We start from the raw sequence: 12,244 nt of genomic DNA on the forward strand, positions 1-12,244 counted from the left end.
GGAAAGGGCTCTCCAGAGCACACTGCTGAGGCTGACTTCCCTTAGCTCTTCATTTCTCTGATATTTCTGCTCCCTCTACAAGAATCCTGCTCTTTACAGAACCCCTCAGCACTTCTCTGCAGAGAACTGGTCTCAGACCACCTCACTACTAGTAATAATTGTGTAAATATATATATACAAAATAAGTGATACTCAATTCAGCTGCTCTCACCAACTGGTGACCGATACCCAGCCCATCTCACAGCGAACAAGCTGCTGCTTGCACCTGTAGCTGGAAAGTTGAAAAAGTCCTTGGTCTCCTTGGCAACAGCCAAAATATCAGTAAAGTTCTTGTGTTCTTTTCAGATCAACTCAAGAACACAGTCCAGCTACTGGAAAGAAAACATGAACTCTATCCCAGGGAAAAAGCGGTGTTATCAGATTATTCTCACTCTAAATCCAAAACAAAAGACCTTGCTAGTTACTAAAAAGAAAAGTCGAACTACTATGAAGAAAAATTAACTTGGTTTCAGCAGAACCGGCACATCCTGTGTTTCCAGTCTCCTGCAGAGAGGTTTGTCCGCCGGTGTTGACAGTCCTCAAGGTGGCCTCTTTTCTGTATGAAAAATGGGGCTTACTGCAAACAGCTTAAGGAGAGACCAGTTCAATCTCTGCCCCTTTCCTTTCATGGTGTACAAGAATGACAAGGAATAGGGACTGGGCTGTAAATCAGGACACTGTTGCATGTTCATTCTGACAAGCTTCTTCGCCGAAGTTACTTCATATTCTTGCATCCGTTTTGGAGCAGAGAAAACTGCTGCCAGAGCCCAGGGTAAATAATTCACTATGAGAAGTGAATATATTTATGAAGAGTTAGTTAAAAGGCTGTGATTCTGTCGTGCCTGCTTTCAGAGCTGTCGTCTGAGGAGCTCATTTCGGTAGAGTTTGTGGGGGGCAGTGGGGTGAAGCGGTGCCTGTGTGAGTGAAAGAGCCTTGTTAGCTTCAGATGCAGATGGAGGGTGACGTGCGGCGCTGGACAAGACCACTGAGATCCTGCCTGAGGAGTTGACGTTCCTGAAAAGAACACTTCATCCAGGCAGCAGGAGACGAACTGATGGGTCTGAGCGCTGGAGAAAGGGATATGAAAATGTAAGGACACGTTCAGCCCTGCAAAATGGTCTGGGTGATGGTGCCCACACAGGTTTTTAGAGTGAGTGTGTGGCGTGGAAAGCTGCTGTCTGTTCAGTGTGTGTTGTTGGAGGAAGATGATAAAAACTGCCCAAAGCAGGATGGGGAAGGTGTAGCTGAGGCTGTAGAGCACCTGGATTTCATGGGACAGGGTGCTGTGCACCCAGTGCTTTCCAAAGCATGCGCGGGCTCACAGTGACACCAAAGTGTGAGTTATTTCCTTCTCACAGAAGAGTAAATTCTTATAGGGAAAGAGAAGTAACTGTCAAAGCCAATAGACCAAGTAAACAGCAGAGCTCAGAGCTGAGCCCCGGCTGCAGAGGCCTCATGGTGCTCCTGCCAAAGGTGGCTGGAGGAGAGAGGACAATAAACTGCGCGGGTAATTTTCCACCACAAGCAAACAAGCCTCGCTGGCTGCTCTTTCCTTCCCATATGTCGAGATAAAGCATCCGTGATAAACACCAGAGCACAGAGCCGTTTATCTCTCTGTGAACTGTTACTGGTGTGCAGATGCCTGGAGCCCAGCTGACGGGGATGAGATGGGGCTACCACCGCAGGGGAGGCTACTTGTAAATCTTGGTTATCACAGAGCAACCCCTGCCCCAGGTGATGAAGGAACGAGCTCTGCCTGGCCCGGGGCAGCATGAACTCACCCAATCTGGGAAACAGGGTGACCAAGAGGCTTTTTCTCGCCTTCCTGATAAGCTGTATCACACTTATGTGATCTTAATGTGCCCTACGTGTGGCCACAGTTCCCCAGCTGTTTGAGAAACAGTCTCCTGCCATGTAGACCTGGCCTTAGGCTTTGGGACAGGGACATAACACTGTCCCTGCATTCCGTTAGAGGAGCCACACTGATGTCCCACAACTTTAGCTCATACCTTTCTTCTGGGAAGTAATTTCCCTTCTCCTTCTGACGTCTCTCTCCAGAGAATTGCTGTCTTCTACAAACATATCCATCTTGCTTCTTCACAGTCTCTGCACTCATAAATCCTTCATCTTCCTATAGACGGTGTTTTAGGCGCTGTCATTGCCACGTCTGATCCTTAACTACCCCAGCTCCCACATCCGATGGAGCAAATTTGGTTTTCATGTTACCTCTTTACAGTCATTTCATATAGCAACCTCCTCCAAAGGCTGGAGAAATTTATTCACTTGCTGCTCTGGAATTTACAGAGAGCTGGAGGTCTTTAACAAGTGACAAGATTATAGCTTGTGCAGGAGAAACTGGGTAAATGAGTTTTAAATTTAAGAATCAATATCTTAATTTCAGATACTTTGTTCTGCCAGCAATAGTGAACTCCAGCCGTGCTTTAATACTTCAAATGCCACAGCATCCGTAACGCCTGGCAGTTCCAGAGTTGCAGTGGACTCTTAAGCTTGCCCAAAACACGGACAGAAGGCACTTGGCTCTGGGCAGGGGCACCAGCATCCTAGAAAGACACGAGTAGTGAAGTAGCCAACACAAGTGGTGAGTAAGGATGCAGAAAGTAGGACTGTCCTGAGACGATGCTCTTCTGCTCAGGGTGTACAGAGCAGATGCTCTTGTTTTTATCCCCCCTCTCCTGAAAGAGATCTGCTCTTCTGTTCAGGAGTTGTCTGCTGTGTGTCGACGTGATGGAGGATCAGGATCAAGGTTAAGGTGGGGAGAGATCTTCCTCCTTCCAAAGAGAGTGGGCTCAGGATGCTCATGAAAACGTCCTCCTCTTGGAATCCATCATGCCACCTAATGTATGAAACGGGAAGCAAGTGGCATTGCCTTGTGAAAGGGTGATTCATTATCATTATTTCCTGGCATATTGATTCTCCGCTTCGACAAGAAAGCTCTGTCACGCCGTCAGCCGGCGGTGACGGATGGCCCTGCCACAAATGTGACAGCAGCACAACGCTGCTTCGACAAATGGATGGGGTAGTGGGGCAGCCAGGCATGGGCTGCTTGGGGGACAGCGGGGTGTCACTGTCCCCCAGGATCCCTGGGAGGAGAGCAGGTGGGTATGGTGGTCATCTCACTGGGCTTGCCTGGATGGAGAAGAATGAGAGTAGGGCAGAGATGGAAAAGATGTGACTCGAGCTGTGGTGAACAGGTGTGTGAGATCGTTCATCCTCTGATTTTACCTGACTCTTCACATGCAGGTGGTTGTCGCGTAACTTTGTGTTGTGTTGGGTTTTTTTTTTTTCCCAATAAATGTTTTGCTCATCCCTGGTTTGTGGCTGTCTGCCCCCATGCTTTCTAGAGCCAGTAAAACCATCCTTCTTTTAACTGGGACCAATGGTTTGAAGGTCAACAACCTGTCTCCCAGCATGGCTTAGTTCAGGGTCTCCATTATTATCCACATGTTAATAGAGAAACAGGTGTGGGGCACCAGGTAGAACACACTAAAACCAGAGTGTCTTGCCAGGGGTGCAAGGGAGGGTTAAACCAGAAACTCATTCTGAGCATCACTTATTCTTCCAAGAGCCTACCATGATGGGAGGAGGACATATTTCAGTCTTGCACTTCTTTTTTTCTGCAGTAGCTTTTCTACAAAGAGATGAAGCTCCTGTACAAAACAGCATTTTTCATTTACAAAGGTGTTTACTCTGACTCTGCAAAACAATCCTTAAACTTAGAATGGCTAAATTATCTTCTCTGCAGCTCTGTTATGCTTCTATCAAAGCTCACAAAAACATATTTTTTAATATCCCCAGACTCCCATATTTTCCCAGAGTGCTCTTATTTGGATGCGTGCTCATCCATATTCATCCTTCCTCCTGCAAGAGCCACGGCAGAGCTGCCCTGTCTCTAAACCAGCATCTCCTGAGCTGAGCAGGACAGACAGGAGGGGTCTGGAGGGGAAGCCATTGGGCAGCAGTGATGAGGTTCATCTCAGCTTTTCCTTTACAGCATACCCCTTTTTTTGCCCCCACAGCTTCACTTACATCCTTCATTAAAAAGGGTGCTCAGACCTCCAGAGGACAGAAGATGAGAAGTGTCCTCTGTGCCTTGCTGGCTGCGAAGTGTCTGTGGTGTGTTTGGAAAGGGTCTGACACTATTGAAAGCTCAGGACAAGCAAAACCCTCCGTTGCTTTTTAGGCACGTGTATGAAACAAAGGTTTAAAATAATGTTTTCATGTCACCTACTAACAATCCACGGTGGCATCGCTGTCCACATCGCGTTGTGGCTCCGGGAGCTGTTGGTGATGGTGTGTGAAGGTGTTTCATCCCAGGAGCATGTTGCTTATGTCCTGTGTCCTGCATATAGAGAAAAAGATTAAGGCTTTTTTTATGGACCCGTGTCTGACTTCGTGGGGGTCCTTGTGGTGAATGAATGTTGTTGGACGGTTCATGTGGCAGCTGTAGGTGACTTGTACTAGTGCGGTGGGACTGTGACTTCAGCCTCCCGAGGTGGAGGAGGGTGCGAGCAGGAGCTCTGTGTGTGCCGTGCGATCCTGTGCTGCCTCTTGTCTGCCTGTCAGTCACAGGCTGTCATCTCCTTCTCATCTCGATTTATCACCCAGCATAACTAGGTTTCAGAGTTTCATTTTGGGGCTTGCCTCCTCCCAGGGACAGGCAGATCAGTCTGGGTTGTGAAGGTTTTAGCTCTCCCCTTCCAGGAGTGAGAGAAAACACAATCCTCAGGGCTGGGCTGCTGTTGGCTTCTCTGGGGCTGGGATTGTGCTGGGGAGGTTTCCAGTTTATCCAGCACCTCCCCTCCCAAGGATCGTGCATCTGCAGAGCTCCAGTGCTGGGGCAGGAGGCGCACAGCTTGCCTTGGTGGGAGCAGAACCAGTTCAGATCTTGGTGTTGGATCATCACGCCTTGTCACTTTAATACATTTAATTTCTGAAAGTATTATTGAAGGAAAAAGAAAGGTTTTGAGTTCTAGCTGCTTAAGCCAAAGAGTTCTATATCCATCATTTAGGGAATCCACAGGAATTCTGTTCCTTCAGTGCTCCCCACCAGAAAGGCACATGCCAGGGCAGAGAAGGCTCATGTGTCTCTAACTGGAGAGATGCTCTGAGGGTGGGGTGCCAGCCTGGGGGTTCCCCTGAACAGGAGCACCTGTTAGCACTGGTTATGACAGCAGAGCCAATGGTGAGAGTGGGCTGGGGGATGGAAATAGCTAAATCTGAGCAGAGCAGGTGGAGATTTACTTTCGTGTGCTGGGGAGGAGGTGTGAGAATTCTGCAGCTGCACCTCACCCAGGACCAGCTCAGGATTTGGCTTCAGAGGCAGCTCACCTCTCCCGAGCGAAAGGGGAAGGATGGATCTCAGTGTGTTTCTAGCGCTGCCTCACCTGGTTTCGCTTGTTGCTTTGGGCACCTTCTCTTCCTTGTAGCCTGTGCAGCTGATGTCACATCACTTGGAACACAGCTCTCTCGGGACATCTTGCTCCAGCACATACAGCTGGCAAATGTCTCCTCTCCAGGGATCAACGGAGGGGGCACAACAACCGTTCCCGTGTTCACAGAGCCCCTCGCTTGCTGGCGTGAGTGACGGCGAGGGGAATTGCCCACCCCCAGAGCAATGAGCTGTTGCTTTCTGTAGCCCTCTGTGACTGCTCTCAGGGAAGTAAACACAGCCCAAAGTGGCCTGGCCCTCATGCCGTGGAGGAACAGATCTGCTGTCACCAGTGTGGTGTTGGTGGAGAGCTGTTAGACCTGCCCTGGCACTGGGAAGCACTGGGAAGTGAGACGTTTCCTGCGGCAGCACGAGATGAAACACAGCATGAGGCTCGGTCAGGGCTCAGCATAGAGCTAGTGTTGCCACGGGAAGAAAAGGAGGATTGCTGTGAGAGGAGAAACTACATTTCATAGAATCACAGAACCATTTTGCTTGGAACAAACCCTCAAGATCATTGAGTCCAACCATTAACTCGAGGTTTCAGAGCGTGCTGGGGGCGCACAAGGGGCAGTTCAGGTTAATCTGGTCTCGCTGGGGACAGCAGAGACACAGTTCCTAACTGGTCTGTAACTGTCTTTCCCGGTCCCTGGCAGGGTTTCCCATCTCCAGCCACCTGTGCCAGCACTGGGCACAGAGCAGCCAGTGTCCTTGCCACCCCACCGCGAGCCTGTCCTTGTCACCCCACCGCCAGCTGCCCGGCTCACAGCACCGGTGGCTTGGCCGCAGGACTGCGCGCTGCTCTCTTTAATTCCTCTGTATATATGTATATATATATTTATGGCATTCAAAGTTGTCCATAGTAGTAGCCTCAGCATTTTGTTCCTTTTTTTCATTGCCTGATAATTCACAGCTCTGCTCCGATGCCTCGCACTGGTGCAGGAGACAGCTCTGTGCGAGCCACAGCGGCTCATCCATTGCCAGCACCAGACTGTAAATCTTGCTGCTTGCTGCCCTGCCAGGCAGGTTTTTTTCCCGTGCTCCTTGTTAACTACAGCAGCTGATGATCGTCTTTCCCAGGTTGATGTGATTTCTGTGACACCAGAATTAGTTTTCTGCCGGTTTTATGTGCCATGCTAGGAATAACAGTCTAGCAGTAACTGCTTCTGGCTTGGATTTCCACCAGCAGAGTAAATACGGGCATTAGCCCAATCTCCTCGATTCATTTTTGTCCGTAGCACATTGCTTTTCGTGATAAGCTTTGTAAAATGGTGTTAGGCTTTTCCCTGACATAAGTGAAGGGTAGAGAGCCGACTTTGTGCCTAGAAGTGATGAATTTTAATAGCAATCTTTCAGTGCTGCCTTAGTCCCTTCCAGACTGGCTTCTCCACCCTGGGATTAGCTGCAGACAGCCTGTTCCTCCTGCCCGGGAAATGGCTGGCTGGTTCTTGCTCCATCGTGCTTGACAGATCACAGGGACAGGCAAGCTCGGCAGTAGCTGCTGCTCCCCTGCATCTGCCTGTGCACATCGGTGAGGTCTTGGAGATATTAGTCCAGTTGCAAATGTGTAGGAATATTCCCGGGGTTGAGTCTGCAGCCAGGTTTAATCTTTTATTCCTGTAGAGGTCAAAGCTCAAACATCTCTAAGCCATTTTTAAATGATAGTTAGCCCAGGTGTGTAGCAGAAGTATGCCTGGACTGAGGGATGAAGGGCCCAGAGCAGCAGGAAGGAGGCTGGAGGGAGCCCATTCTCTTATCTGCTCACTGAAAGCAAGTCATGATTAATTCCTGTGCACCTTGCCTTTGATGTACCACGCTCTCTGGTGATAAGGAGATGCTGCTGTGGGGCAGGAGAGAGCTGGTGCTGATGGGAGGAGGGTCAAGGGGGACACAGACCTGGGCTTGACCTGAAACCTTCTCTCTCTCTCTCCAGCTTTCATCCTCATGATTATTCTGGCCCTCATCCGCATCAGCCGAGGCCAAGCTGAAGGTCACCCGTCCATGGCCCAGCTGTCAGGCATCCGCAATCTCTTCGGGGTGTGCGTCTACTCCTTCATGTGCCAGCACTCCCTGCCGTCCCTCATCACACCCATCTCCAAGAAGAAGCATGTCAACAAGCTCGTGCTGCTCGATTACATCCTGATCCTGGCCTTCTACAGCCTCCTGTCCTTCACCGCCATTTACTGCTTCCGCAACGACACCCTCATGGACATGTACACACTCAACTTCACCAACTGCGAGATCATCAACGTTGCCTTCATTCGTTATTTCCTGGGCCTCTTCCCTGTCTTCACCATCAGCACCAACTTCCCCATCATTGCAGTGACCCTGCGCAACAACTGGAAGACACTTTTCCACAGGGAAGGGGGCACCTACCCATGGGTGGTGGACAGGATTGTCTTCCCAGCCATCACGCTGGTTCCCCCAGTGCTGGTGGCTTTCTGCACCCACGATCTGGAGTCCTTGGTGGGGATCACGGGCGCTTACGCTGGGAACGGGATCCAGTATCTCATTCCGGCATTCCTGGCATACTGCAGTCGCAAGGACACCCAGCTGGTCTTCGGCAGTGGGACGGTCAACAAGCACCTCTCCCCGTTCCGACACACCTTCTGGATTGTGTTTGTGCTCATATGGGGCTTTTCTTGCTTTGTGTTTGTGACTGCGAACATTGTCCTGAGCGAGTCGAAACTCTGATGCGGGGGTGGCAGCACCTTCCCCCCCGTGCTCCAGAGACTCCAGCATTCCAGCTCCCCCTCTGCAACTGTGGGGGGGGAGAGGCAGGTGAAGGGAAGGTTCCAGGCCATTGGCTTGGTGGCACAGGTCAGACCTGGACACGGACTTTCTTCCCTCCATTTTGGGTGTGGATGGAGTGGATTCAGCCTTGTCACGACCTCTCAGACCCGCTACACGAAGCCATGGGGCTGAGCCTGTGGCAGCCTGCACAGTTCATCAGTGTCCAGCCATTTCTGCCTTCAGCTCTGCTGGAGCATCACTCCCTGCATCGCTGCCCAGCTCTCTGTGTGCTGCAGGTCTCGGCACGCAGGAGAGCAGCCAGCCTTGGCCGCTCACTGCGCTCATCTGCTGAATGTCCCTTTTCCCAAAGGCTGGGATGTGCTGTGTAGAATCCAGCAGGAGTTTGGGAGAACTGAGTCTCTTCTTTCCGCTGAGACCTCTTCAAACCAACCTCCTGTGCCAGCTGAGGGAAGAAATTAGGGTGGCGGTAGATCTAATTCAGAAGGAAATAATTCTGTCCTCTGTTACATTTTACTTTTCTGGAGGCATTAACCTGTTTGTGCACCATGGATTGCCTGGGATCTGGGATCTTTTTCTTAGAGCTGGATTTCTCCAGCCCAGCAGTTTACATTCACACTTCTCACCCTGTTCTCCTGTGCTGTGGCAGCCCAGACGGACAGAGCGGTGCAGGGATGCAGCTCTTTGCCTCTAGAAGGGAAACCGCAGCCTTTGCGTCCCTTTTCTCCTGCCTGCAGCTGGCAGAGCCCTTCTCCCTTCTCCATTCTCCCCTTTGCACGGGGCTGGGACAACCCGCCAGACCTGGCTCCAGGATTTGAGGTGCTAATTTCCAGTCCTGCCACGCGTGAGGCCTGCAGGAGTTCTGGCCATGCACACTGATGCATTTCCAGCCTCCTGCACTGGGTAATTACCCTTGAAACGAGGTGGGTGTTAACACCGGGCACTGGGCTGGTGCCAGGAGGCAGCGGCAGCACCTGGGCTCAGCCCTGCCCGCGGGAGAGCAAACGCTGGAGCCAGGCTTGGGTCCCCCCTCTCCTCTTTCTGCATAGGGTTAAGGTGGGCTTTGGGCTGCCCCTGCCCAGCTTATCTGAGAATTGGGCTGCCCATTACCTGAGGCAGCCTGCGCTCGAGGTGAGTCTCTGTTTTTGAGGCTCCCGGTGGTCACTGTAATCCCACATGGTGACAAACAGTTCTGGGTCCTGAGCTCTGACACCTTTGGGCAAAGATCAGACGGGTTTTCCTAACAAAAGGAAGAACTTTTTAAAGTTATCACCTGAACTATTTAAAACCCCTTATTAAAGCAGGTTCAAAGGCAGGTGCATGTCACTTGTGTTAGATCCTCTTGCCCTCTGCACTTGCTGCGGTATTAAGTGTCACCGCTCGCTAACGCAAGCTTTGAACTGCAGCTCTCTTTAATCAAGCTCTGTTTTCAAGTAGAACTTTCTGGTTTCCATATGACCTGAAGTGCTGCTCCTGGGGGAATATGCAAGTACCTGGAGCTGTATAAAAACACTTCATGGCTTTTGAAGCAAAACCCTGCACCTCTCAAGCCTGAACACCACCATGTCCTTGCCGAGCTGCTTGAGAGGATCCGGGGGGGCTGTTTGTCTCCTTTGCGGCTTGATCCTAAGCAGGCATTGGCAGCCCTGAGTTTAAACATCCCCAAGTGCTCCGGGAAGCTGAGGTGGCATCTTCATTGCCAAATTAACAAGGTATTTTACAGGTAGCTGGCACTGGTGTCTCGTTTAGGAAGAGGCAGGTTGGAGGGCAAGTTGCTGGGGCAGCTGGGCTGGGAGGTTTTGCGAGGCAGTGGGGAGCTGGGCAGAGCCAAAGGGAGGCATTTAATGCTGATGAAATGAGCTGTGGGGAAGCTGGAGAGGCTGCAGGGGCTGCTCACTGCACAGGTGAATGGGGGGGGTTTATGGAGGCGCCCAAAGCCTTTCAGCTGTGCTGCCTGCCCTGCAGCCTCTGTCCACGCAAGTGCCCATTTCAACCTTCACGTTTAATTGCCAGCTGGAGAAACGGGGCTGTTCCCTGTTATTTCATCTCTCTTCCTCCCTTCCCTTCCCTTCCCAGGGCCTGGTCTCCCTCCCCTCCTGCCCCCATTTCATACCTGCCTTCTAGGGGGGAGCCAGCCTGGCACCCCCTCTCCTGCCGTCCCTGACATTTCAAGATGTGCCTTCTCCTCCCTGCCCCGGGTAACCGGCTCCTCGGCATGGGCCTTGCCTGGAAGAGCTGCGTGGATGCAGGTTTTGGATGCAGGTTTTGGATGCGGTGACATGTTGGTGGCTCATATCCTGGCCGCAGCCTTTGCCGTGGTACCTTACGGAGAACTCTGGTCCCCAAGGAGCCACAAGCACTTTCTTAAATAAATAACCACAAATTCCCAGACACCCGCTGTCCTTGCACAGCAGCCAAACAAATCAATCCGAGGAATCGGGGTGATTAACGGAAAGAAGCTCGACAGCAGAGAGATCATTTTTCATATGAAACATGAATAGCAATGCCTTAAAAATTACTGGAGAACGTGGGGAGGGGACGGCTCAGTGGAGCTGGGGGACACTGGGTGACCCTGGCACGGGGCAGGAGCTCCCTCTGCTCGCCCATCACAAATGAGTCTATTTTTATTCGGCTGTTATCAACACTAACAATTCATTATTACAGATTCTCACGTGATGCTTGTCCTGACTGTAATTAGTTTTCAAAAAATGGGATTAAAAAAAAACGAAACACAACAATAAAATGCACATTATACATCTGCTTTAGTCTGGCTGCTTTTTCCACCCCCTTCCTCCTCTCATGCCTGCCCCAAGCAGCTATTCCTGGAGGGGATGAGATGAGTGATGGGGCTGCGGGTCAAGGAGAAATGGCAAGCGGAGAGGCTAATGGAGACCCTCACCTCTCCTCTCCTCGCCTCCTGCAACTCGGTGGTAGCTGCAAACTCAATTAAAACATCTGTACTTTCCCCTTCTCAATTATGGCTCCTTACACTTAAACCCAAACAAATTGAATCGCTCCAACCGCCTCAGGCTGCGAAGGCAGTTTCTGCCAGCAAATTTATTATCACCATAAAGCGCAGCTTGATTTATGTTAAAATATTAAAACGGATCTTTATGATGGAAATAAACACTTTCTGCTGTGGTTCTCTCAACGGACCTCACAAGCAGCGGAGGATTTCGGGGCTTGGGCTGTAAATCTGAGACCAAACTGGTGTCGGGGATGAGTTCGCTCTTTCGCAGCACTTCAAAGAGCCACGGCAAGGGAAGGAAAAGCAGATTTTGGCAAGACTCGGACATCACCAAGGAGCGGTGTGTCACTTAGGCGGGGTTTAGCTGTTTGGGCAGCTGCGCCCTGACCCCGGGGAGCTGTCGGCAGCTTGGCCGCAATGCCAAGAGATCGGGGGCAGTGACAACGTGTGCCGTGGTGATGCTGGAGCTGGGGGTGGGTGCCGGGGATGCCGTTGTCTGGGTGTCCCCCAGGCAGGGCTGAGCCTGGGAGGTGGGTGGCCAGCCCTGAGCCAGCCGTATTTCTCTTTGCACATAAATGGCAGCCCGCAGTGTCCCAGAGCAGCACGGGTGCCAGAGCCGGCTGAATTTAAGTGATTGATTAGACTATTTCACCAAAAAGAAATAACATCTCTTAGCGGCTGTTAAGCACTAAACTACCCAAACCCGGCTTTGCAAAGCCTGGTCAGAGGGTGCTTCCAGATTGCTGTTTCCCCGCAGGTTTGTCCGGGTGCACCCTGGGGTGAGGGGATACTGCAGGGGCAGCTCAGCCCTTGGTCCCAGGGTCACGCAGCTCCCACCTGCTCTGGGCTGCTCCTTCCCCTGAGCCCTATTTTGGCTCCTGTCCCACCACCCCTCAGGTTAGCGCCCGGCACCGGCAGAAAACTGCTGCTCTTCCATCCCAATTAGCATATAAAGATGATATGCAAATGCCATCACCATGGCAGGGACCTGGCTGCCCTGGCTGACACCCATCGCCAGGGCCACCTCCCCTGGGAGC

General features: G+C 51.4%; 1 protein-coding gene across 3 annotated transcripts in view; it reads left to right on the forward strand.

Moving 5' to 3' along the window:
• Window positions 1-10,995, forward strand: part of TMEM104 (transmembrane protein 104) — a 43,882-nt gene extending 32,887 nt beyond the window's left edge. For all 3 annotated transcript variants that reach the window (XM_065034885.1, XM_065034886.1, XM_013367206.3), the window contains exon 10: window positions 7,422-10,995. In XM_065034885.1, coding sequence (XP_064890957.1) covers window positions 7,422-8,182 — 761 coding nt within the window. In that variant the 3' untranslated portion in view covers window positions 8,183-10,995. The remainder of the gene's footprint in view (window positions 1-7,421) is intronic.
• The last annotated feature ends 1,249 nt before the right edge of the window (window positions 10,996-12,244 follow it).

The sequence above is a fragment of the Columba livia genome, chromosome 18 (genome assembly GCF_036013475.1).
Source record: "Columba livia isolate bColLiv1 breed racing homer chromosome 18, bColLiv1.pat.W.v2, whole genome shotgun sequence".
Taxonomy (NCBI): domain Eukaryota; kingdom Metazoa; phylum Chordata; class Aves; order Columbiformes; family Columbidae; genus Columba; species Columba livia.